The sequence below is a fragment of the Botryllus schlosseri genome, chromosome 9 (assembly GCF_051294905.1).
Source record: "Botryllus schlosseri isolate E-star chromosome 9, Bs_hap1, whole genome shotgun sequence".
Lineage (NCBI taxonomy): Eukaryota > Metazoa > Chordata > Ascidiacea > Stolidobranchia > Styelidae > Botryllus > Botryllus schlosseri.
The window spans coordinates 25,456,744-25,484,163 of NC_137244.1; the positions used below are offsets into that span (position 1 = coordinate 25,456,744).

At 39.2% G+C, this 27,420-nt stretch overlaps 2 protein-coding genes across 2 annotated transcripts; one reads left to right on the plus strand and one right to left on the minus strand.

The window, feature by feature from the left end:
* Positions 1-1,775: 1,775 nt before the first annotated feature.
* Positions 1,776-27,420, minus strand: LOC145446394 (protein strawberry notch homolog 1-like). The gene is made up of 30 exons (XM_080324681.1): positions 26,324-27,420; positions 25,463-25,876; positions 25,003-25,092; positions 24,877-24,942; positions 24,313-24,452; positions 24,154-24,250; positions 23,305-23,514; positions 22,658-22,742; positions 22,238-22,328; positions 21,637-21,798; positions 20,180-20,292; positions 19,635-19,749; positions 18,357-18,524; positions 18,124-18,258; positions 17,442-17,587; positions 16,375-16,516; positions 15,556-15,670; positions 15,364-15,504; positions 13,935-14,089; positions 10,699-10,806; positions 9,889-10,045; positions 9,616-9,728; positions 8,210-8,381; positions 7,829-7,903; positions 7,586-7,729; positions 5,510-5,700; positions 4,251-4,480; positions 3,849-4,027; positions 2,103-2,199; positions 1,776-1,996 (listed from the first exon to the last, which is right to left on the minus strand). The coding sequence occupies exons 1-29, from the start codon at positions 26,454-26,456 to the stop codon at positions 2,138-2,140; spliced, it is 4,149 nt and encodes a 1,382-aa protein (XP_080180807.1). The 5' UTR covers positions 26,457-27,420; the 3' UTR covers positions 1,776-1,996; positions 2,103-2,137.
* Positions 11,455-13,307, plus strand: LOC145446623 (uncharacterized). Its single transcript, XM_080324970.1, has 3 exons — positions 11,455-12,225; positions 12,359-12,582; positions 12,710-13,307. The coding sequence occupies exons 1-3, from the start codon at positions 11,455-11,457 to the stop codon at positions 13,221-13,223; spliced, it is 1,509 nt and encodes a 502-aa protein (XP_080181096.1). The 3' UTR covers positions 13,224-13,307.

Genomic DNA, 27,420 nt, shown 5'->3' on the forward strand with positions numbered 1-27,420 from the left:
AAAGCCCTACTTGATCACCTCTTGTCGTTACACTAACACTGTTGCCCTACCTCGCCCAGACATTGCTTCATTGATCATTTGCTACCATTGTTTAATTTTTTTTATATTTTCCTTTCCTAACTAAACATTTTTTCACAGCCAGACTGTTCTGAGTCAAGTGTACCTGTTTGATGCTGGTGTGATCAGACTAGATGACCTTCACGGTCTTATCGATCATTCCTATCTAATACCGAATACTGTGCACGCATATTTTCTGTACCGCCATCACTGCCGTTTGTTATGTATTTTGGTTCGATGAAAATAAAGACTCTCTCTCTCTTACGAAAAGTCAGTTGTTTTATTTACTGGTTTGGGTTCAATTGAAACTATGGCGTAATCAATATGATGATGCTGACATAATCTCGTACACTTCTGTCACTCATTTAATTTTATGCTAGGCACAGGCGGCATAAACCGCAACCGCAACCATCAGCTGATCAAGTCACCCAGTGCGCGATTTATTTATTTCTGTTATGTTCGAAGATGATGAAATTCCGACACGAAAGTTACACATGATGACACGCTCCGATGCGTAAACGAACACGCCCCCTCCCGCCCATAATAACACTCGACCCCAGAATCAATCACGTCTATTTTCACCATTTCAAAACACCACAAAAATTGCGCCACAGTGAAAAGATAGGAAGGTGTTGAAACGACTTGGTCCCTTGGAGTAGTCTTCGAAATCAGACACCCACCTTGGCCTAGCCTAGGCGATGTAAAGAGGAGGTATGCTCTGCACACTTCACACGGTAAAATGACTGTGTTCGTATATAGTCAACTTATCTGCTCGCCGTATGACATGCTGATGACTCCTAGATTCAGCCTACTGAAAAAGTATACCTGGAACAATAATATCTGTTGACCATCGTCGACGGCAGAGGTTTACCTCGGAATCAGAAGCCTACAACACCCGCGCGTCCTCGTCGTCGTCCAACTATCATAATCGTCGACAGGAAAGATCATCGCTCCATCAAATATGCCGGACCTGATTTGTGGAACAGTATCCCGCCAGCTATCCGACTGTCGTCGAGCATGTCCACTTGTCCAGTATCCACATTCAAGTCGAAATACATTACCAGCAATTTCTACTGAATAAATACTAGTCAGCCCTCAAGTTTATCGGATCATGCCTCCTTTTTTACATCGCCTAGACAGGTGGGTGTCTGATTACGAAGAGTACTCTGATTCGTTTCGACACCTTCCTGTCTTTTCGTTGTATAGCAGTCTTGTGGTGTTTGGAAATAAAAATTCCGAATAAACTGGTTCTGATGTCAGTCTCATATCATGGAAGGTTAACTGTTTCCCTACCTCGTCCAGACATTGCTTCTGTGTCTATCATCAACCTCCCGAACATTGGTTACAACCAGACCATGTAGAGACAGTGTAGGTTACCTATTTGGCGATCATTACCATCCGATGTATTTTTCTCTGTATTATTATTGTTGCCTTCGGTTTGTTCTGTGTCTTCCCCATCAGAAATATTGTCCATCTTGACTCGAAATATTTAACTCTCCAACATCACACACTCCATAACGGCTACTAGTATCAGACCGACCTTCTCAACACATGCGACACGGAGCTTAGTGAGATGACCAAGTTCCAAGTCAGATGTGTTGATAAGGTCGATTTGGCACTAGTAACCATTTTGTAGTGACACTATCCAGTGAGTGACGCAAAGTCAAATACTCAAGTCAGCTTCTGATTTCTCTCACCATGCAACACGAACAACACAATTTATGAAAAGGAAGGATTTTATTCATTAACGAAATGCACTTGTATGACAAAAAGCTTGAACCATGATTACGCAACCAAAAATCCGACAGAAAACAGCTACATGCCAGGACCATTGCGCAAAGTTGTTCAGGTCAACGATGCCAGACATATTGCCGAAATGCGTCGCTACCAAACTTTATATCCTCACAGACCGTTCCCTATGTAGTTTTCCAGAATCAGTCTAAAAATTAGCGGAACATTAGCACATAACACATCACGTGTCACATTTCAAACAGATTGGCCTCCAAAGCCAGACTTCACAACTAAACATATAATTCTCAACTCACCGCCATGATACACGAAAGCTTTCAAATCAGTTAGGTCACGACGATAATTCAAGAATGTTCTTCAATTTGATAACGTATTTTGTAGTGACGAGGAGACCTGTGACGTAATTGCATTGATTGCATAAATGCACAAATTATCAATCTAGTCAGCTAACTAAACTCATTTTTTTGTAGTTCCAGTTCAAGTAACTGCAGATTTTGAAAATTGCTAGTTTTAGTTCATTTAAAAACAACTAGAAAACACTTTTCAGTGGCTTAGCCGGGGGGGGGGGGGGGGGGGGTTGGCGGGGTTGTAACCAAATCACAAGTCAATCTCACATTTATAGTTTTGACTCAAGTCAAGCCGAGTCATTTTCAATTCACCGAGTCAAGCCCGAGTACAAGTCATCTAGCAGAGGTTCGAGTCAGCGGCATGGTATTATGACCCGAGTCCAAGTCATTGTGTTGACTGCTCAGTTTCCAGTCAAAGTCTTGTTGAGCCCACTTTTATATCTCTGTTTGGAGATATCGAATGGTTCGCATTTATAATTTACCAATTTCCCTCACTTTTAACAATTTCTGGTCGCATGTTCAAGTACCAGTACCAATAAACGAAATCACAACAGGGTGGTTACTTTACTAAATTACTATTCTTCAAAATGACAATGAAATGACGGTCTTGAGTCTCAAGTCATATGACTTGGTTCGAGTCATGCGCAAACACTCGAGTTCAAGCCGAGTCAATAAACAAAATGACTCGAGTCGAGTCATTTCTGTATTTTGAGAAAATGACTCGAGTCACTACAGCCCTGGGTTTTGGGGGGTCGAAACCCCTGCGATTTCAGCCAATCCGACGAAATAAAATGAACGTGTTGCTCCACGATCTAGCTTGTCGCGTTTTACTTCGTTACCGATATTCAAAGGTCGTCAGTTCTAGTTTAGTTGCAAGTTTAGAAAAGTGAGTAGTTTCAGTTCTATTTGCAAGTTTTGAAAAACAAGTAATTCTAGTTGCCAATCCGATGAAGTAAAAATGAACGAGTCGCTTCAGAATCTAGCTTGTCGTGTTTTAGTTGGTTGCAGATATTTAAAGGTCGTCAGTTCTAGTTTGATCGCAAGTTTTGAAATGTGAGTAGTCCTAGTTGTACTGTGGTTGCGAGTTTAGAAAACTGAATAGTTCTAGTTTTGAATCTTGAAACTAGTGAATAGTTCTACTTCTGGGTTTGGAAAAGTGGGTAGTTGTAGTTCTAGTAGCGAGTTTTGAATATCCAGCAGTTTGTACAGTTTGTTTGTATTGCCGTCAAAAAATTTGGATTTGAATAAAATAGTATTTACGGTGACCGATTCTTTGTTTATTTATTATAGTTGTGCTCACCGTAAATACTATTTTATTCAAATTCAAATTTTTCGACGGCAATAACTCCGCTTCCACTGGTCGGAATTGAACCAAATTTGGTGAACATCGTTTCAATTGACAGCCTAACACTTTCATGGGGTGAACAGAAAATTTTCAAATATTTTGTTATTTATTTTTATATAATGAATAGAAACTTTCTTCTCCTGTAGCAAAGCGGCTACTGTCTGGAATTGAACCAAATTTTGTGTGTAGGCTTAAATTAGGTAACCTAACAATTTTATCAAGTAGCCAGTACGATTTGAGAAAAAAAGTCATTTTTGAAGAGCCCTATTGTACCATTCTGTCCAAGAGCCTCTTCTTACGACACAGCTCGGTAACACTAAACATTCCCGACAAAAAAAAACATAAATTACCAACGAGACGTTTGTCATTCACAGTGAACCGGACAATCTGCATACGGAGCTGGCCCGATGTCTTCTCGCACATGACCTCCTCCAAAATGCGCCAGGCAGCCAGCACCGAACCCGTAAGGACGTGGTAGACTTGCTGGCGTCTGCCCACCATACAGGAAATGTCTTCGCAGTATCCTCGCCTGAACAGATACGAATAGGATAAGAAGAAACAAGGGCAATGACTGTTCAAAAACAAATCTGTGTCAGATTTTAATGGGTACTTGATAAAACTGTTAGGTCGCTTAAAAACGCTGAACACTAATTTTGACTCAATTTTAATCTATAGAAGCATTGCTATAACAGAAAAACATTTGATGCTTGATTGAGACATTCACTCGTTTAGCTATAAAATGACAAACTCACCAAAATTTGTGCGAACAAATGCGTTCTGAAGTTGAGTACACAAACTCCCAGTTCTGTCGGGCCACGTCTTCCGTGACTCGTTTGTACTTCGCCTTGATGAACTTCAAATTGACCTTTCTCGCTTGCTTCCCGGTGTTTGGCTTGTAAAGCGCGAACGTGGAGCCCACGTCGTTTTTGAAGGACTGCGCGCATTCGATGCAGAGCATCACCATCTGGTGGTCTTCCCTTTGCTTTATCAAAGAATGAGACAGAGATGAATGCAAAATTATTCCAACCAGTAGAATCTTTTACTGGCTACCCCGTGAAACTGTGAAGTTGTCTGAAAAAACGATGCTAAACAAATTTGGCTCAATTCCAACCTGTAGAAGCCAAGTTATTTGGCACAAAATTTTGGATTTGAAAACAATAGTATTAAAAGCAGGGTTGTAATGACTCGAATCACGATTTTCCAATGACTCGACTTGAGTCATTTTTTCCAAATATGGAAATGAGTCGACTCGACTGCGCATGACTCGAGACTCAGACGGCCAAGACCGACATTTCATTGTAATTTGACGAATAGTAAAGTAATCACACTATTATGATTTCGTCTATTGGTACAGGTACTTGAAAATGCTGCCAGAGACTGCGAAAACTGAGGAAAATTAGCATATTAGCAATGCGAACCATTAGTTATCACCAAATAGAGTTGTAGAAAGCGGGTTTAACCCTCTGCTCGCTGACTTGGACTTGACTTAAGTCAAGCTAGAAAAGTGATATTGACTTGTGACTCAAACCCTTGTGACTTGGTCCCAACCCCGATAAACGGTGGAAATTATTTCATTATTTATAGATCCACCCACCATAAATACTATGATTGGAAATCCTGAATTTAGACAAAAATTTATATTCATTTTTATTATGCAACTCCAAATGTTTTTCTTATATGGCAATGCTTCGATAGGTTGGAATTGAGCCAAAACTGGTACGCACCGTTTTTTTTAGGCAACCTAACAATTTTATCAAGTAGCCAATAATTTTGAAAAAAAATATTTTGGAAAAAAAGGATTTTTTTGCACAGCACCAATGTACAACTAGAACTACTCAAAAACCAGTAGTTAGTCGAAGCACAGCAAAATAGATTGGTAAAAATATTACCAAATTGCAAATGCCAGAAATAAATGAGGCTGATAGCAATTGTGTTCAAAGAAATTCCACTCTCAAACAGAGACCATTTGCTAAGTTTTCAGCAAAATCAAATTTGTCACACAAATACTTACAAAATGTGAAATGTAAAAACCGTTGTGTTGTCCGCCCGTGCTGGAAGTTAAAATCCGTTTTGCTTCCAACCAGGACAGACCCCTCTCCACGGAGACAGTGTTCAGTACGACACGGTTCTGGTAGTTCTGGTCCATGCTCGCGTTGCGAAGGTAAAATTCACGCCTCTCGACGGACGAGGCACATCCGATATCTTAACAACAAAATAAAAACAACATATAGCAATATGAGCTCTGTGACACAGACTTGGATTACATATTTCTAGCGGTTTAATTCGACTAATAGGAGCGAAATGTCGGTAAACTAATTCTAATCTGATTTGTGAAATGTTTCTTTGCTTTTAATCCTAATCGAATTTTTGGTTCACCATAAAATGCTGCAGGAGAATTGTATACCGCGAAACAACCCAAGCTCGGCGTACAGACATTTGCCATTCTGGTGCTTATGGGAATTAACTCTTAATTGAACTGAAATCAACTTGATTGTTGTTGCATCTTTTTCTAATTGGTAGGGCAGTTTTTCTTGACCTGAAAAAAGGAAAATTTTGACCTAAAAAATCAAAATTTTGACTTTTTTTACGTAAACGAACTGAATTTTGACGTAACGTATGCAAATTAGGTGTTTTCCCATATAATGTCAAAATTGTACCACTCATCTACATCTCTGGTTGGAACTGGCTGTCCTAACAAAGTAGTTTGGCCTGAAAAAAGTTTTTAGCATAGAAACAGGCAACTTTGTACATAAAAAAACAATATTTTAACAAAACCTGGCCCTACGAAGAATTCCAGTGGTTGCAATACGTATTATGGTCAAAAGAATTGAAAAATTTTGTAGTACGAGAGATACTTTCCTACATTCTTGGGTAGAAAGTGCATGTCCTTACTAAGAAACTTGCCAAGGACGTTCGACAGCAGCAGGTGTTGGCTGACAACGCTAAAGTTGTGCGCACACTGCTGATGACACACCGTGTTGCTTCATTCTGACAATGTTGTTCACATCACAATTTTTCATCATGCGCTTCTCATTATAAGAATGATGCAATGCCCAACAAGTCTTTCTTCAGTTAGAATATTGCGATACGTTGACAATAATACCATGTCTACCTATTTGTTTTATTTGACCGTTATTTCAAAATGAGCAGACAATTAGCCGTTTACAACAGTAGGCCTATAAAGTAGGCTACAAGCTGTAAAATATCAAATGACACGTTCACCCACAATGCAAAATCTGCGATACAAACATAATGCAGAGGTAAAAAAAACGCTCTACTAATTAGCAATTAGCGTCAGTTTCCACATTTTTGCGAATTCAGTAATTCAAGTTCTAATTAAGTTGAAAAAAAAACGTGGAGCTTGAATTCTATTTTTAGGTTGCCCGACATATGAGTATGCGATACAATGGAAAACGACAGTTCAGCAAAGGACACTTCCGCATCAGACTTTATAACCACAAAAGTTACCCTGGACCGAAACACAGCCCCGAAATTAACCCTCATATATATCCTAACCCCAAGCCTAACCCTAACCCAGCCATAAATCCATCGCTAACCCACATGCTCATGTGTTGTATGCTATAATGTCGCATGCTCATATGTCCACGGACCCTAATTCTAATGTAGTTTGATAAAGCTGGAAATTATCTTTCTAGGTGAGTAGTTCTAGTTTTAGTCGAGAATCAAACAATGTCTAAAATCATATGCATGTGATGTCACACGTCATACTTGGTGATACGGCTATTTATTGATATAAAAAGTTGTCTTCAATTCCCCACAATTGAATTGTGTATTCACTATTCATATCGAAATGAACCCGAATATTTAGGGCTGACACTCATCAGGGAGAGAGAGAATTGGAAAGAACGTTGTATATCAACAATCGTATCACAAAATATGACGTCACCAGCTAGTTGCTGATGATTACCTCTGACGAGTGAATATATTATTCAATTGTATATCAAAGTTCTGTAAACAGAAAATACCAATTAAATCAGACTTGAGAAAGTGTGATGGGGTGAACACGAGAAAAAACCCAGCACACAATTACACACAATTGTCGTAATAATAATTTGAGTCGTAGCACCTTTAATTTCATCGAGCTCCCCTTTGAACTTTGCTTTCTGCATGATGACGCAGAGCGCACTGCAGAAATAATGGAAAAGAGCGTTCTGCTGCATGACCTCCATGCCGAGAATGCGATTCAAAAATCTTGGAATGTCGCAAGTTTCTGCAAAAACAAAACACAATGCGACTCGAGAACACCATACTATTTAAAATACTTGCTTAACATGCACACAGCTTAAATTTGTCAAGCAGGAAAACATACCTTTTTCATTGGTTTGTAGTTCCCTTATCGTGGGTTTCTTCATTAACCCGACGTTGACTAAAGCGTCTCTCATTTCTGTGACGAAGAATGAGTCGTTAATTACTATCTGATGCAAGCAGTCATTACACCGATTAACAGCAAACTCGGCAAATAAGGCTGCCAAAAACGAGGACCACGTGCAGAAGATTTAAGATGCAGTAAATGCGCCGGAATGGAAAAAATATAGCAAGCTGCTGTTCCCAGTTCCCACATAAAAGGGTGACACATGCAAGTGATTTTTAATTGCTAAAATTTGCTCTTTTTAATCAAAATTGATTAATACATATTGATGCATACTTCAACTTGTAACATCTTTCATACACTGACTTACGAAACGCTTACCGGAAAAGAATTCGCCCGTGTACCAGGCTGGCGGGGTGGTGATAAGGGTTCTAGTGCCTTTCAGCGAGCTCAGCACGTAATCCAGAGCCAGCCTTCCGTATTTAGTGTCAACGTTGTATTGAGACAAGTCACGCATATCGGTGGCGCGACGGTCTCCGTGCGTCAATGCGCCCTGCAGAGGAAAATAAACGCATTACATGAGAGTGTTCTTGGTCGATAACGATGGAAAACCGTACTCAGGTAGAATTAACATTCGGAAATCAAAACTATGGACACAGTTGGCTAGTTTGACGCTGATCATATTTGAAATAGCGATGTGAAATAATATCTTATGTATACATAGATTATCAGTACAGCAATTTTTTTGACTCGTCAAAAAAAGTCAAAATGGTAGTATTAGATCAAAAAGTGTCAAAATTGTAAACAAAGTCATTATGAGAAATAGTGATGTAGACACCAGTATCAGAACAAAGCAACACGGTTTGTCACCAGCAGCGTACGTACAAGTTCAATGTTGTCGGCCAACAGCTGCTGCTGTTTAATGTCTTTCTCCATTCTTGGCAAGCTCCTTAGTAAGTGATGTATCTCAATTTCGTTATTTGGTGATTGTTTAGTTCCTCAATAATGGCTCATTGTAATTGGACACTAATCGACCGTGACAGACATCGCGCTTCGCACGTACTCGCCTGGCTGCACGCTGCGTGCGGGAGCTAACGTTGTTTGCTTGTATTTCTTAATCTTTTTAGATCACAGTGTGATTGGGGTTATTGCCTATTAGCATACAATAAAACTGTAATCACACTCATACTGTGTATTGCGTGGGATCTATTAGTAAGAACAGACGCTTTCTACTCAGAATGTAGGAAAAGTATCTTTTAATGTGCTAAAACAGATTTTAATTATTTCTACCACAATACGTGGTGTAACTACGGGAATTCTTCATAGGGTCGGTTTTCATTAGAATCAAGTTTCTTTATGTCAGTTTTTTTGGTCAAAAAAGTTGTTTCAGGCCGAACTACATCGTAAGGACAGACGGTTTGAACCAGAAATGATGATAAGTAGTACAATTCCAACAAAATGTGGGAAAACACCTAATTTGCATACGTTAGGTCAAAATTAAGAGATCAAAATTAAGTTTTTTGCAGGTCATCATTAAGTTTTTCAAGGAAAAAAATGTCAAAATTTTGATTTTTAGGTCAAAATCTTCCGTATTTTAGGTAAAAAAAATTGCCCTAATTATGAGGAATGAAGTACTTTTACTGGCACTACCCGAGTCGGTTTGCGCGCGTCATGAATTACGTGAAATTGCAAAGGAAATCTTTCTAATTACAAAATTGCTGAACATTTCTTTCGGGGCCAAAGCCCCATCGCATTGGCGAGTAATACCGGATTTCTGGTCCACGTACCAGACTTTCGAGACGCTTTGCCACGACGGAAGCGAATCTTCTCTCTCCGGCAAGTTCAGTAATTAAGAAAACGTATTCCGGAGCGTTCACTTGATTGGATCTGTGAGTTCGACCTGGAAATGAAAAAGGCGTTGAAAGAAAACCATCATGGATTTGCTTGAATTTCCTTCCGGGACACGAATTCACAAATTAGAGAGCACTACGACATTGAAAACATCACACAGACACACAAACCAAAATACAACCAAGATAAGATCTTTGAAAAAACCTTACCGAATTGTTGAACTGCGCGGTCCGCACTCCATGGCAATTCCAGAGTGATATGCAAGCGTCTCCTGCGGTTCTTGGCCCTCCGGTCGGATTGCAACGATATACCGGAGCTGGCCGCCTCGCTGATAATCGCAATGTTCTTTTCGCCGTCCATGAATTTCTGAATTAAGATTCGTAACATGACGTCAATTAGAAAATTAGAACTAACTGTATCATTCGAATTTAACTTGAAAATGCTGAAAATTTCCTAGTCCATTTATTAGAGAAATAAAACAAGAACTTTTTAATTGATTTAGAAATATGAATGTAATTTAGAACAATTTTCTTACACGCTGTAGCATTTATAATCTACTTTCGATCCGCGTGACAATCCTACGCCAACATCCCGGAAGTATCGTACCAAACTGTTTAAAATTAGCTTACAATTTGATAATACTAGTAATATTTGACACCTAAGGAGTTTGTTTCAAATTTTACGAAATTCGAGAGAATTTTGCAGCTTCGACAGTAAATTAAAATCTAGAAAAACACCAAAATTGGATTTACCAGACTAAATGGTGGTCGGTGGTTTTCAACAAGACTTTTCCTTGCAGAATCTTCAATATCACCACACAAGACGGACGTGATAAAAAAAAGACAACAGCAGGAAATTTCTCATCTAATCAAAGCTCCATTGCTTTGTTTTAGTTGGATAGTTTTCTCGTAAGTACATTCTGGGTTAATTTCAATTTTAGGAAGTTTACCAGTCAGCAAATTTTATCGCCCGAAAAAGTCGAGAACCGCTGTTCTAGATGACTGCACCGGGTTACAAACCTGTTTCTCTGCAATGTTCACGGATGCGCTGTCCTCGCAATCGTTGCGCATTTCGTAACAGACTTCCCCGTTCTTAGACAGCACCATACGTCCTTTACGGCCAGTCATCTAAAGGCACACGCATGTTTCAGGCTTGATCATGATGATAGGTATGCAGTCCATACACATATGACCACACGACACTCAAGCATATTGGTTAAAGCAGGGGTTGAAATTGATTTCAGATTCAAAATATCGCTTTTTTCCCTAAAAATAAGCCATTCTACTGTGCCCAACATCACTAATAGTCCTAGTAAGGGCATTTTATGGAATACATCACAAATCTATGAACTAAATTGTTACCAGATATTTTCTGCAACAATATTTTCGTCAAGGTCTCTTATAACAGGTGTTAAAATATTGAAGTTAACTCACTCTTGTGGATATTGAAGTTAGCTCACTCTACCGTATACTGTATTACTTTGTACCAGGCACACATATATATAGGCTTAAAATAAGTACAGTAATTCTTCAAATACAGTACTAAGCCATGCAGCAGGGGCTAAAATGGTATGTTCTGTAGAATTCCGTTCCTAAAGATGGACGCAATTGTACAGAAGTGAAAGCGACCATGAACCCGGAACGGTCTCATGTGAGTTCATCGTCGATTGTTGACTTCATGGATCGTCACTGTTTCGGTATAATTACTCGTCGTCTGGCAACAGGAACTAAGTACTGTTAAGCAGCATTTGAGTGTATAGTAAATAGCCAAGCAAGATGGATGAAGCCGCCACTTCATCAGCTGAAAGACGTACTAGTTATCAGCTCAGATCATCAACTGACCACAGTTCTAGAGAAAACCAGTCAGCAAACCTCTTGTATAAGGATGTATGCATTCACATTGACCCCATAAAGTTGTTTAAAGGACTGATCATTTCCGCCCGGCAGCATGGTGGGGCAGTGGAGAGAAGCTTACAGTATGAGCTCACTCTCTTCCCGCTGTCCCTGTTCAGCAACAGAGATCAGATGATGAACAAGGCCAACAAGGCAGAATTTTCAAATAAAACCCTCAAGGCCTTAACCGATCCGCTTGACTTGACTAAGGCCTTAACCGATCCGCTTGATTCGACTAACAAACCACGCAGTACCCTCGTAATTGATGGCGGAAGGCTTCTGCACAGGGTGCCGTGGGAACAACGTCAGACATGGCAGCAAATCGCCTACAATTACCTGAGCTACGTGCAGGATCTGCGTCATTGCTCTGAGGACATCATTGTAGTCTTTGATGGTTACAACAGTTCACCAAAAGATCACGACCACATCCGGCGCACCAAGAAGTCCTGTCATGACATCCGTATTCGACCGGATATGCCAAACGCGATCTCAAAAGAGCAATTTCTGGACAACACTCATAACAAGACTGAGCTCATCCAACTTCTCTCTTCAAAGTTTCAAAACCATGGCATCATTGTGGAGCAATGTGACAATGATGCTGACACTACAATTGTGAGAAAAGCGCTTACAGCTGCTTTGGATGGCTCCGTTAAGGTCAGTAACATTGATGTAGTATGTCTGTATAACTATATTGGACGAAGCCTGGGAGAGGGATGGAGTAATTTGAAATAAGCTAATTCAAACGGATGAAAATCTTAATATATGGTACATGCTGTTGTGTTTACAGGTGCGGGCTGAAGATGCAGACGTGCTGGTAATGCTGGTGCACCATAGCTCCGACAGCCGCCACTCAGTCTTCTTAACCACTTCGAAGGGCTCTTATGACGTTGGCGGTATTAAAAAATCCCTCAGCGAAACACAGAAGAAGTATCTACTCTTTTGTCACGCCTTCACAGGGTGTGATACGGTTTCTGCAATTGCTGGTTGCGGCAAATCCACTCTATTCCGCAGGTAAATAATGATAAACCTCCTATTAAGTCGGCAAATATTACTAACAATATTAATGTTAAGAATAACAATAACTTGATTTCGGGATTTGATTATACTTTACGTGACATAGAACCGATGCATATTTCAGGTTTTGTGAATGGGATGCGGCTGGTGAGTACATCGACATCTTCCTTGACACACAAGCCACTAAGGAAGCGGTGATTCATGCTGGCACTGCCATTTTCAAGTGGATTTACAATGGGCAAGATACTACATTGGGCAAAATTCGATACAACATGTTCTCAGCGAAGGCAGCGGAAATACTGATGCGACCAAAGAAACTACCGCCCACAGAGGGTGCAGCTGCACAACATTCACTTCGAGCGTACCTACAGATCCAGGATTGGATATGTTTACAGAGCATGTCTCTGGACCCCATCGATTACGGATGGAGAATAGGCGTGCATGGATATGAGCCAGTTCCAACACTGGAACCCATGGCTCCTGATGAGCTATTGCAGTTCACAAGCTGTAATTGCAATGGACATGGCAACAGCCGGGGATACAGCTGCAAGAAGAACGGGGTCACATGCATTTCGGCCTGTGAAGTATGTAAAGGCCTTATATGCAAAAATGGCAGTCAAGATGGTGTTCAGTCTTAAGAAGGCATAGACAATGACCGTTGAAATGTCTGACATTGTGCATAAGAAATAACTCTTTCAGTAAAGATAGCTTTGTGAAATAAAGGTTGTTTTGTGCATTAATATAAAAGTGGGTGCAGCGTTTTTCACAAAGGCGAGAGACTGTCGTGAAATATAAGTGTTAAAAATCAATACAGAATTATGAAAAACCATTATTACACCTGAATGTTGCACTGATGTAAAGTTTTAAAAACGTGGTTGCTAAACGGAGTGGCCTATTTCTTCTCGATATTGCGTTCTACGAAATTTGAAAGGTGGCCGTTTTGAGTTGGCGACTCCTGGGTTAATGTTAGGGTTCAGTCAGGGTGAGGGTTAATTTTGGGGTTACGGTTGACGCTAGAGATAGTTTTAGGGCTACGAGTCCAAAGGTGGTGAAAGTAGTAGTCTCTGCACACAAGTAGAAGCCATTCCAGAGTAAGTAAGAGTAAGTGTACTAGGCCTAGTTTTGCCTTAAAAACAAAAATTTCAGGTAGAGGCGTAAAACGTAGGTAGTCTAAAATCGTTAGAGTAGGCAAACCTACTTGAGTACTTCAAAAAAGTACAAGTACTTTTTACAGACCTCCCGACAAAGTCACCCGTTCAAACATCAAGCAATCTAAGGAATAATTCACACCAGGACAAAGGTTACCTCGTTTCCAGACTCGAAAACACAAGCCTAGCACTTAAACCTACTTCGGCCACATTCTCGGATCCCCCCAGCGCTTCTATGAGGTCGTCCAACGCGTTATTTGGGAGATTCACCTCTTCGACCCTTCTCAGCAGTTCGTCTTTCAAGATCTGTATCTTCTCCATCGGATCGTTGGCTTCCGATATCAAACTTCGTAAGTCTTGAATAAGATCATTTCCGCGGTCAGCCATAGTTTAAATCGGTCGCCGATTCAATTGAAATTTTTGAATTTATTGAAAAAATTGGAAAAAAATGTTCATATTTTACTGCCAACACCATGAAATTGTCAAGTTGTATACAAAAACGATGCAAAAGAGATTTGACGCAATTCAGACCCGTAGAAGCGAAGTTATTCGACTTTTTCATCAATAATTCTGGAATTACTCACTGTCAATGCTATTTTTGCAAATCCGAAACTTTCAACTGCAATAACTTCGCTTCTATTGGTAGTAAGTGAGAAAAAATTGTTACGCATCCTATTTTTAGGTCACTAAACAATTTCATGGGGTTGACAGTGAAATTTGAAAAAAAAAAAGTTTTATATTTTTTATTAAAGTAAAAAATTTCAATTGGCTCTGCGACGGTTTGTTCGGGATTGAGTCAAATTTGAAGTGCAGTGTTTTTTAGGCAACTTAACAATATAATCAGTGAAACCCCGGAATCCGAAAACAACCCCAACGCCCCAGCATAGCAAAGGCTATAAAACTGTTCAAATGCTCTGAAGTTCTAGAAATATGCTTGTTGCTACATGCGGTATCTTTTGAATATTGGCTGAATATGTCGGAGCTATCGGTGAGGGTGCTAGTTATTGGTTTCATCGGTATCGGCTAAAAAAATCCGTTATTGGTAGGACTTTAATAGTAAAACAAGTATAACCATTCGTAAATATATTCATTCAGGTATGCATGAACAAAAGTTGGTTTTTGGTAACAATCTTATACACACTCAAACAGTATTTTACTCTACACAAATATGAGATTGGCGCTGCCTTTTTCAGCAGGGCTTCCAAACTGTTTCACCAAAGGTCCAACAACAAAACTTAAAATTTTGCTAAGGTCTGTTGTGACTCTCATGAAATAATTCACAGTCGTACAAATATAAATATATACAAAACACAGTAAAGCATTATAAGCAAAAGCAATGAGTGAATTTTAATTATTGTTCTGTTAGTGCCAACTAGTGAGAGAATTGGATCTTTTTATTTCTAGCTAGTTCCATAACTCTTGGATCTGAAGTGGCGAAAGCGAGTCAAAGGTAGCGGTGAAGATTTTCACTGGTCACACAGATGTTACATATTGCTAGCACAGAGCTGAACAGAAACTGAGAGAGACAACGTCTGGACTCAACACTGAAAATCCTTATTCGAACCACAGTCCGCCAGACAAGTAGCCCTGCTTTATAGCATTCATGCGGGATTGCAATAAATATTGTTACCTGCGTTATCGGGAATTCCGTCGCCTGTGCTGAACAGTGGTTTCGATGGAAACGAAGCTTTCGATGACTTTGCGGTTTCCTCGTTCACGTCGGCGTTTTCTTCAGGAGCTACTTTCGAGTCTGCCTCACAGAAGCTGTCACCTGTAGAGAATATTCAACGGTTTTCGAGTTTGGTCAGTCATCAAATCAAACCTTCTGTATCTGATTCGGCTCCGAATATTTTCGAGATATCCTCGTCGTTGCTATCGTAGTCATCGTCTGACCGAAAGAAATCGTCAGAACCAGAGTTGAGGGCTTTTTCGTATTCCTGAAAGATCGAGTCACGCGTCAAGGGTTCTGAAGTACTGCGCGGAGACGTCACACGCATGCAAGACCGTAAAGCACAATAACACCAGTTTCACCCAAATATTTGAAATTTTTTTTCAAGATAATGGGCTATTCTGCCGGTTTTGTCTTAATAACAATATGGTTTTGAATAAAATAGTATTCACGAGTTGGTCACCGTAAATACTATTTTAATGATAATCAAAATTTTTCGGCGGCAATAACTTCGCTTCCGCTGGTTGGAATTGAACCAAATTTGGTGAACATCGTTTCTGTAGACAACCTAACACTTTCATGGGGTGAACCGAAAATTTTGAAAAAATCTTAAATCTATTTTTATATAATAAATTGAGACTTTCTTCTGAAGCAATGCGGCTACTCGCTGGAATTGAAAAAATTTCGTGTGTAGGCCTACATTAGGTAACCTAACAATTTTATCAAGTAGCCAGTACAATTTGAGAAAAAATTTCATTTTTGAATACCCCTACTGTACACGATATGTATAAAAGGCGGAGTGGATAGTTATATGAAGAGAATGAAAACTACTGTAGTCGAAATGCCCTTGTAAATACACTTGAAAAGATCCAGCGAGTCTGATAATCTGATAAAAGCTAGAAGATTGTTTCACAGAATGGGAGCTGTGGAAGAAAAGGTCATCAAAGTCATCGAACAGCAATTTGAACTCACATCCTCATCCTTGTCAAACTCAAAATCGCTTCCGGCGTCATCATTTTTCTTCTCCGAATAGAAGTCTTTGCCGAACATGTTGGTAATCCTCGACCTGTTCGGCGCCGGGAAATGTTGCTCGATCAGGTTTTCAAAAACTCCCCTGTAAAGTATCGAAACATGGCATTAGCGGCGTTGGCTGTACCTAATATGGAGATCAGAGGTTCTTAACCCGAAGTCCACGACCCCTTTATTGAAGGATCCTTGGAAGGCCAGCATTTTGAAAAGAATACATGATATAGAATTGACTTCACATTTGTATAGACAAATGAAAACCTTCACCACTGCCTTCAACTAGCTTTTAACACTTTAGAACCAAGATTTAAAGAACTAGCGAGAAATAAAAAACGGCAACTCTCCCACAAGCTGTAACTAACACGACAATAACTATATTTCGCTTATCGCTTTTGCTAATACCGCCTCAATGGATTTAGCATGTACATACACCGTATTACATTTTCACGAATCCTGTAAATAATTACACGACAGTTATAACGGACCTAAGCAAATTTTAAAATATTGTAACTAGACCTTTGTACCCCTGTTACAAACTATAAAACTAAGACTGCAGTCGCTTTCCTTGTATATTTCATTATCCCAAACTAGGATATTATAGAGGACATTCAAAAATAACTTTTTTTTCGGAATCCGTTGATTCGCTGATTAAACTGTTGCACACCACATTTGGCTCAATTCCAGCCGGTAGATGTCGAGGTGCAGGAGTTTGAGTATTTTCGATTAAATATTAACTTTTCTAAATTTTACTGTCCGCCCCACGAAATCGTTGAGTTGCCTACAAAAATCATGCAAAACGAATTTGACGCAATTATACCCCGTAGAAGTGAAGTTGTCTGAATTTTTCATTCAGAATTCTGGAATCACCCATCGTCGACGATATTTTGCAAATCCAAAATTTCCAACTGCAAGAATTGTTATGCATCGTTCTTTTAGACGACTCAACAATTTCATGAGGTCGACAGTACAATTTGAAGCAATATTCAAATCTTTTAATAATAAATTCAACAAACCTTGTTGTGGAAACAAAATCAGTCATCTTGCCGCCGGACCTCTCGACCAATTCTAACGTCCTTGCCTCGCCGGTCGATTGCAAGCCAATAACAACACATTTGCCGTGTCGGACGGCCCTTTTCGCAAGATCAGCTGCACGCTTCACCTAAAACCACAAAGACATATTCAATTCACAGTAATTTTTCAAAGAGTATTAACTGACAAGGCACAATGCGTAAAATGACTCGACTTGAGTCAATTTACTTGTACTCGAGTCATTGTGCGTGACTCGAACCAAGTCATATGACTCGAGACTAGGACGGCCAAGACAGACATTTCATTGTAACTTCGAATAATAAAGTCACCATATGATTGGCATTTCGTCTATCAGTCCTGATACTCGAAAAGTAGGGCCAGAAACTGTTAAAACTGAGAAAAATTATGATATTATGAATGCGAGTCATTCGATATCACTCGAGCAGAGTTGGAAAATTGGGTTGAACTGGATTGAACTTGAAACTGGACAGTGAACACAACGACTTGGACTGGAGTCGTAATACCATGACTCGGACTCGACCCTCTACTAGCAAGGACTTGGACTTGACTCAGTGAATTGAAAATGACTCGACTTGAATCGAGTCAAAACAATAAACTTGTGACTCGGAACCTTGCGACTTGGTTACAACCCTGGACTAAACATACCTTTGCGGCGACACACATGTACTTGAAAAATCGCTGGTGAGCGGCCCAAAATTGCGTCCACATGGTCTTCATCATGCCGTTCTCAGCCCCGAAAAGTCCGGACGCAATCTCAAAAGCTTCTCTCGCCATCACCCACTAAACAAAGCCACACCGTAAATAGTATCATTCCTGAGATCGACTATATCAAAGTAATGAGCGTTGCTATTAATTCCCTAGATATGCCAAATACTCACCAGTCTGACTGATTTATTGTACACCATCGTGAACTCCTGGTCGAGTTTGACCTCGTCAATGAGAAAAGACACGCCTTGAAAACTAAGCTGGCGTACGATATATGAACCGCTCAGTTTCAAATGCATAGCGACCAGCTCCATTGCGCCGACTCCGCCTTTTTCGAGAGCCTGAAATGTGCGTGTGAGCCTTCGTCATAACTGTCCTTGTGTCCAACAAGCAGAGTTACAAATTAGCATGATAGCATTGATAGCTAAACAGCTTTTTTCAACTTAGAATTAACGATTGTTCCATTTTCTAAATCGGTAAGACATGCGCCACAATAAAAGTCCCGTTCATATTGAATCAGAGCTCGCTGTCATGTCTGTACAGTAGGGCTGTTCAAAAATAACTTTTCCTTCAGATTTCGCTGGCTACTTGATAAAATGGTTAGAGAGAGAGAGAGATCAGATTTATTTTCGCCTGCACCGTCGAGATGCTTTTGACGGTGGAGACGCGATACCACCTTGACCGAGCCTATGACCCGGCCGGGGATTGAACCCACGACCTACCGACCAAGAAGCTGGACGCATAACCATTACACTATCTCGTTGGTTAAAAAACGCTGCACACCAACTTTGGCTCAATTCCAACCAGTACAAGCGAGATTCGTGAAGTAGAAAAATGAAATTTCAAAATGTTTCTGCCGACCTCGTAAAATTGTAAGCCTGTCAGTAGAAATGATGCACATCAAATTTGGCTCAATTCCAACCACTAGAAGCGAAGTTGTTGCAGTAGAAAAATTTGGATTTGAATAAAATAGTATTTACGGTGACTAACTCTTTCATTATTTATTTTAAAATAATGGAATTAGAAATTTTCATACTGCAATAACTTGGCTTCTAGTGGTTGGAATGGAGCCAAATTCGGCGTGCATCATCTCTACTGACAGCCTAACAATTCTATGGGGTCGGCAGAAAAATTTTAAATATTCATTTTTGGTTTTCAATGATTAATTCAAAACTTTGTACTGGACGAGTCTCACTTCTACTGGTTGGAGTGGAGCCAAAGTTGGTGTGCAGCGTTTTTTTCGCTAACCTAACAATTTTATCAAGTAGCCTGTGAAATCTGAAGGAAAAGTTTCTTTTTTGAACAGTCCTACTGTACAGCAAGCTTGGCTCGTTTAGAATTTTAGAAATATGTCACACATTAGATTAAAATTAGATTACCGATTCTCTCTAATCAGACAACTACAATTATCTAGTAGTCCAAGTCTGCCGACAAATGCTACATTTTCATACCTGTATAAAATGATTGTAGCTTGTGAAGGGAGAGCTTGGCCCCCAAAGACCGATCCTCGACATGTACGCCATGTTACGAGGTTCCGTCGCTCCCGTCGCGCTGGCGTACACAATTCTGTAAAAATACAAGCGACGCCATCGATTATGAGGGACCCCGCAGTATTTTTCGTGAGCGTTATTCTGAAATATTTTGTTTCTCGGAGCAGAGTATCACTCTTTATGGCGTCGCAAAAGTACAGAATTTTACAATAATAGTACATAAACGGTGGCAAATTCTTTCATTATTTATTAAAGCTCTGCCCACAGGAAATATTATGGCTGGAAATTCTAAATTTTGAAAAACCAATAACTTGGCTTTTACGGGTTGGAATTGAACGAAATTTGTTGTGCATCGTTTTTTCACACAGCCTAACAATTCCAAGGGGTAGCCAGTAAAATTTGAAAGATTATTATATTCATTTTCCTTAAATAAATCCAACATTTTCTACTATAATAATAACTTCACTGGTCGGAAGTAGCGTATAAAGACTATTCAAGGTACGTACCTGGCGTGAGGCAGGCACCGTTGTAGGTCCGTGACGGCCAGCCCGGTTTTCGTAGGTTTGGTCGAGCCGGACGGAAACAAATTCTTGGCTTTGTGGCATTCATCAAACACTATCTAATTCGTTAAAAGTCAAGTGAACACAAGCACAGAAAAAGCACACATAAGGTATGCTTGGATTCGACATACTTCAGACTTTATCAAAATTACCAGCTGACGGTTAACTAGCTGCTGGGTTTTGAGTAGTTCTAGGTGTGCATTTTGAAAAGTGAGTACCGGTAGTTTTAGTATTGGAAAAGAAAAAGTTCAAGTACTATCAGAGGATTTTGAAAATTGAGTAGTTCTAGTTCCATTTGAAAGATTTGGAAACAGGAGTAGTCCTAGATGCAGACTTTTGAAACAGAGTAGTTATAGTTATAGTTGAAGATTTTGAAAAGTGAGCGGTCCTAGTTTCAGTGGCGGATTTTGAAAATTGCGTGGTTTTAGTTCTATTTGAAGATTTTGAAACATGAGTAGTACCAGTTCTGTTTGCGAAAAAGTGAGCAGTTTCAGTTTTAGTGGAAGAATTTGAAAACCGAGTTGTTCTAGTTGTAGTTCTATTTGCGACTTTTGTTGAGTAGCTGTTGTTGTATTTGAAGATTTTGAAACATGAGTAGTTCTAGCAGGGTTGTAACCAAGTCACGATGCTCCGAGTCACAAGTCAATCTCACTTTTATGGTTTTGACTCGAGTCAAGTCGAGTCATTTTCAACTCATCATCGTGTCAAGTCCGAGTCCAAGTCATCAAGCAGGGGTTCGAGTCCAAGTCATTGTGTTGACTGCTCAACTTCCAGTTGAAGTCTGGTTAAACCCACTTTTATAACTCTTTTTCGTGATATTGAATGGTTCGCATTTATATTATACAAATTTCTTCACTTTTAACAGTTTCTGGTCGCATTTTCAAGTACCAGTATCAATAGACGAAATCCCAATAGTGTGGTTACTTTGCTATTCTTCGAAATTACAATGAAATGTCGGTCTTGGCCGTCTGAGTCTCCAGTCATGCGCAATGACTCGAGTCCAAGTCGAGTCAATACACAGTATAAGTCGAGTCGAGTCATTTCCGTATTTTGAGAAAATGACTCGAGTCAAGTCGAGTCAGTAGAAAATCGTGACTCGAGTCATTACAACCCTGAGTTCTAGTAGCAGATTTTGAAAAGTGAGCAGTTGTAGTTGGCGATTTTAAAACTGAGGAGTTCTAGTTCTAGTTGCAGATTTCGAAAAGTGATATTGAAAAGTGAGCAATTGTAGTTGGGGATTTTTGAAAAGTTAGTGGTTCTAGTTGCGTATTTGAAGTGAGTCATTCTAGGTGCAGTTACAGATTTGTAAAGTTCAGCAATCCTAGTTCTAGTTGCGCATTTTGAAAATTCAGTAGTTTGTTAAGTCTGCATTTCTAAGTTCGATAAAAGTCCAAAAAGGATACAGCTCCGTCGAAATCTTTTCCGCACCAGTTTAAAATCTGTTTCATTCGCGAGCCGAATTTTTGCTTGTCGTGACTCTCGCTGATCAAGCAGGAGTACGTCACGAAAAGGACTCCTTTTTTGCAGTCTCCGTTGATTTTAGACGTGATTTTCCCGTATTTCATCTGCGAAAGAGAGCGATAAAAAGTTAAGGTTGCGAAAATGTTAATAAATACCTGCTTTGTGGTGGTAACCTACAGAATTTCAAAATACCTTTTTGAAGTACTTTCATAATGAATGTTTGTTAACTCGAAGAACATTTCATGTGCCTCATATCAAGAGTTACCAGCAGTCCAGCACAATAATGGAGATGTTACATGTTATATATGTTGTATAATGCTATTTTTTAAAGATAATCTTGGATGTACAGAACTTCAATAGACAATTGAAACCAGTAGTATATTCATATTGACATGACCTCAAATATTTTCGGCTGACACCCGTCAGGGGTAATCGTCAGCAACTAGTAGCTAGGGATTGGAAAGAACATTGTATATCAACTCAACAGTCATGTCACCAAATATGATATTAATTAATGATTAATAATTTTTTTGTGCCTGTTACCTTATTAAGCGCATAAACCGTAATACTTTCAGCCCCGATATCCCTTAAATCTCGTTCGGCATCCACTTTCAAATCGTTCGACACACTGAACCTGGTAGAAATGCAAGCAAAGGTAGTACATGCCAGAGTCGGACTAGAAAATGTTATGCGTTCCCAAATTATATATATTAGAATTACTGAATTTGCGAAAACTAGAAAATTGAAAGAAATTTGGTTCGTTTCGTATTATACAGTTCTCCTTCAGCATTTTCAAGAAAACCAGAAATTACATTAGAATTAAAATGAGAACATAGAACCAATTAGATTAGAATTAGATTACCGGCATTTCGCTCCAATTAATCTAATTAGAAAACCAGAATTATCCACTTGACTGAGTCTGGTACACACAGGTGGATTAAATTGCAAATTCACCAAACTCACCACACGGAACGCTTCCTTCCCAATAAATAATTTTCATAAATAATCCCGGCGATAGTCCGACCCTTGCCCACACCGGGGCCATCACCTGGGCAAAAAACACAATTAAAAAATATGCGCAAAGTACTTCTATTTTACCAAGTATTGAGAACGGGGTTGTAATGACTCGAATTGAGTCGCGATTTGCGGTGACTCAACTCAAGCCCATTCATGTATTGACTCGACTTGTACTCCAGTCATTGAGCGTCGCTCGACCAAGTCATACGAATCGAGAAGCTTAGGCATTCTGTTGTGACTTCGAAGAACAGTACCAGGACCAAATTATTGTAATTTCGAATATCAGAAGTGGTGTTTGTAAAACAGGGTCAGAAAATGTGTAAAATAAGGAATATTATTATATTATGAATGCGAGGCATTTAATTTAACCCGAACAGAGTTGTAAAATGTTAGTTGAACAAGATTGAACTCGACAATGAGCAGTGAACACAATGACTTGGACTCGAACTGTTGAAACCTGGCTGGGACTCGGACTTGACTCGGTGGTGAATTGAAAATGACTCGAGTCAAAATTATAAAACTCAAATTGACTTGTGACTCGGGACTTTATGACTTGATTACAACCCTGATATAAGATCACTACGAAATCTCACCGATTAGATACCCTGCCCGCTCTCCATTAGGGAGATAAGTCATGTGTTTCTGGCAAGCGTAAATCACAGCTTCCAGTTGTAGACACGTCAGCAGTCCGTGGGTGATGATGGAGTCCGGTAATGTTAACTTGTACGTGATGTCAGGAGGAAGAATACTGGACAACGCGCTCGTTTCGACGGTACCGCCAGGGTGTGACATACCAAAATCCACTAAAAAAAAAATCATGTTGCTACACAGCTATATATAACAGGGTTAGACAACCAGAAAATGTTGAGCTTTTCCAAATGATGTTACAACAAAAATCCTGGCTACTGTTTTTTTCAAATTAGATTACAATTAGAACTAGGTCTATTGAATTCGAAAAAACAAACTGAGATATTGTTAAGTTATGCAATAGAAAGAAATACAACCAAAATAAGTTCCTTACATATCAAAACTTCCCAAAACTTCTTCAAATTTTACTGGCTAGTGTATAAAATTGCCAAGTTGGCTAAAACAACACTACAAACCAAATTTGGCTCAATTCAAATGTGTAGTTGCGACACTATTACAGCTAGAAACATTTTTCAGCCCGATGAAACTGTTCAGTTGCCTAAAAAACTGACCCGTAACATATTTGGCTAATTCCTGCCAGTAGAAGCAAAGTTATCGGAGTACAAAATTTTCAATTTGAAAAAATAGTATAGGGAAATGTTGGTAATTATTAATTGATGCGTGTTATTTTAGACAACCTAACAATTTATCGAATAGCTAGTATAATTTTGAGAATAAAGTTATTTTTCAACAATAGTTTCAAATTAGAAGGAATTATAATAGTCTAAATAACCAACTAGAATTATTTCACATACGTTTACTCGGTCTGTAGTCCGAAAATGTCTTCACGGATACGTCAGATTCTTCATTCAAATCCTCGTCGGTCGGATAATAAGGACTCGACTTCGAAACCTGACAAAAATATCAATCATGAAAAATTTAATCACATTTATAAATCTGGCGTGAATTATTACCTCTCCAGCACCGCCTTTATGCACGCCGTTGCTGTCAGAGATACCGTTAGAACCGTCGAACACTTGCGTATTATGATTGGTATTTGTGACATCGTCAATACCGGCCGACAGTGGAACTTTGGGTAAAAGTATCGGAGAATCTGTTAAAATGATTCCATAGTCACAACGAGCAACAAATTGCCTTCGATGAAGTGTGCTAAACATCCTTCTTGGTGCATGAGGAACACTTCTGCTAATCTACAACCCTTCTATGCTAAATGTCATAATGATTTCGCAAATTTGATACAACATCCAATCCAAGCATTTCGGACTACAACAAACCTTTCCGGGAGTGCTCCAAACAGAAAACGCATACCAGACTGTACAAATCGAATTGCAAACACAACACACACAAATCAGTACATTATTACTATACAATCACAACCAGCCTCCAAGGATCTTATCAAAACAATCGCCTCACATTACGAGTGATTAGTATCATAATGTCACGTTATAACCACTGACATAATTACTGTTGCAACCAGGGGTAAATGGATGTTGGATTAAAATGATAATTTTGCTTACCACAAAGTAAGTTGCAGTCTTCAAGTAAATCGTCGAGAGGAGATTTCGATCGAACCAATGGTGAGCCTGATTAAAAAATTGTTATTATTACTGGATTTCTACCTCTAAAATATCAGATCGTCTAACCTGATGTAGAAAGGGTGCCAGCAACATTGAAAAGATTCGCGCCTGTAACGACACTGGTGTTCACAGATGGCTTCAACGAAATTTGAGGATCTGAACAATAAATCGAACTGACGTTTTCCAGAACAACACTTTCAAGAAGAAAATCAACTAAATATTCAGTTTGTACGAAAAAATATCGAGTTGAGTAGTTGGTGTACCATCTAAAAATAGTACATTAGGTTTAAGCGATCTCTTTGCTAAGATTATTCAAAATTTCATGCCAGTGGACTATTGTAGTATTATATTTAGTGATACTACGATTGTTGATAGACAATGTTCGTTCTGATTGTCTACTACTACTACTGACCATTACCCCTGAAAGTGTCAGCCGTAAATATTTGGGTTTATTTCAATATGAATATATTATTCAATTGTCTGTTGAAGTTCTGTACCTTGAAGAAGCTTTTTAATATCAACTTACCAATTTTCAGCGCTTTTTTAGGTATTATATTGTCGTCTTTAGCATTCCACGCGTGTTCAACAAAATTTTTACCCAAGCTAATGCTTTTTTCGGGCACTGCTAGTTCATTGACTGGGGGTGGATTTTGTATCGAGGCGTACGATCTCTTGCCGGCAGGCTGGACCTGTACTTTTGGAGGTCCCATGCCAACCTTTTTGATGACACAGTTTTTCATGTGTGACGGTAGTATAATCCTGGTACCGGCCACATTCAACTTGGAATATCCATTGTTTGAAGTTATGATTTTGATTGGTTGTGGTTTTGAAATTGTTCTGATATTTCCGTTTGGTATTATCCTTTGATGAGAGACACCGGACGAAATGCTTTTGACCAAAGGTATGTTGACGCTGAGTATTCTTCTGTTGAGAGCGGGCACTGAAATTTAAAAGAGTTGAAGTAAGTTCATTGTATCATTTTTAAATCTAAATTATATATCTACACTTCAGCTTAGGGCAATTAAAATTAATAATGCAAGTAAACACAGCTTCATCTGTTCATAACAGGACAACATTACTCCATTTCTGTCATGTGCTGAATTTGGCCTGGTTACATAACGGGTTAGACCCGAGTCAAAGTAAATTGGTTCTGATTAGATGGGTCATAATACAATGATTCGAGATAAGAGATAAATCAGTTTTCACAAATCATTGATACTGTTTTGACGTCTTAATAAGTGAGACTTGAATGCTTGACTCGACGCCTAATTCTAGACTCAGAATCAAATCACTCAAGTCATTATAAATTGCAATTCCAGCAAAACTGCACACATGCATCACCATAATTTGATAAGATAGGAGATTGAATATTGATAGATATTGGTACCTTCTTGAGATGTCTGTTGTGGTACAGTGGGTATAGTCAGTGTCTGCGACGGAATCGACTGGGCGAGTCCACTCTGAGTCAAAGCCGCGAATAACAAATCGTTGGATTGTGAAGCATCATTGGCGTAGGACATTGGTCAGCAACAATTAAGCTCAATTTCAAATCGATGTCAAAAGCGTTATAAATTATGTATAATTGCCGTGAACGCAGATGTTTTTTTCTAAATTGTTGCAGGTATAGATTCTTAATCCTGGAACACCGGATAGTGCTAGTTACAAAAAAATGTATCACAGGCTGACCTTCAGACTTCAAAACATCTGCAATAGTCATATATATTCTATTAATGCTTGTGGTGTTGGCATTCAAGGCAGAATTCCCTGTATGCTATAGTTTTGGTCACTCTACTATACAGCCTGGGTTTCATTTCAGAGAGGTTCTTGTCATGTGTGGGCCCTACTAATGACGAAGCAACAGTTGAATTGACACTTTCCTGCATCAAGTCATTTGCCAATATATACCATATAGGCCTACCTATCTAATTTCATACTTTGTGCTTTTCAAAACATTCTCATGTTAAATCTAACCACTGCGTATGAATGATACGAACAAACTAAGCCTATACGCTGAATCATAGAGCAAAATTGTTCACTACATTTTTTGCCACAAGGTATCGGGTTTTGGCTTCATAGGATTTTCATCTCAAATTCTGGTGTCTAGCCTACTTTCTTGTTGTGGTTAGGTATAGACTAGGCCCAAATCTTGTCAGGACTCGGAAACAAGTCTACTACCAAGTTTCCTAATCACTGCCAGACAGAGCTGCGGACTACTCCAATACCAGTTAATAAACGACTACCTACATACTATTTTAGCTACCGATTGAACCTTGGCTATCTCCACCTCCAAGTTTTCTGTCAGGTCAAGATATCCATGTTTTCACATACGCCATTTCTAATAAACATGATACGCGAAACGCTCTGATACAACAGTACTTAATCGCTAATAAGCTTTGTCAAAAATCTGACTATTCGCTTTGCCTACTCACTACTGAAACAAATATATGACTGAAGATTGAAACCAAACGGAACATATATATCAGT

What these genes read in the sequence shown, in the direction of transcription:
- LOC145446623 (XM_080324970.1), top strand. Translation starts at nt 11,455, where the DNA reads ATGGATGAAGCCGCCACTTCATCAGCTGAAAGACGTACTAGTTATCAG. An exon ending in CTTTGGATGGCTCCGTTAAG is followed by an intron (nt 12,226 to 12,358) that starts GTCAGTAACATT and finishes TTGTGTTTACAG; the next exon opens with GTGCGGGCTGAAGATGCAGA. An exon ending in AAATCCACTCTATTCCGCAG is followed by an intron (nt 12,583 to 12,709) that starts GTAAATAATGAT and finishes TGCATATTTCAG; the next exon opens with GTTTTGTGAATGGGATGCGG.
- LOC145446394 (XM_080324681.1), bottom strand. Translation starts at nt 26,456, where the DNA reads ATGTCCTACGCCAATGATGCTTCACAATCCAACGATTTGTTATTCGCG. An exon ending in CGGAATTCCCGATAACGCAG is followed by an intron (nt 14,090 to 15,363) that starts GTAACAATATTT and finishes ATCTTATTCAAG; the next exon opens with ACTTACGAAGTTTGATATCG. An exon ending in CACGGGCGAATTCTTTTCCG is followed by an intron (nt 7,904 to 8,209) that starts GTAAGCGTTTCG and finishes TCTTCGTCACAG; the next exon opens with AAATGAGAGACGCTTTAGTC.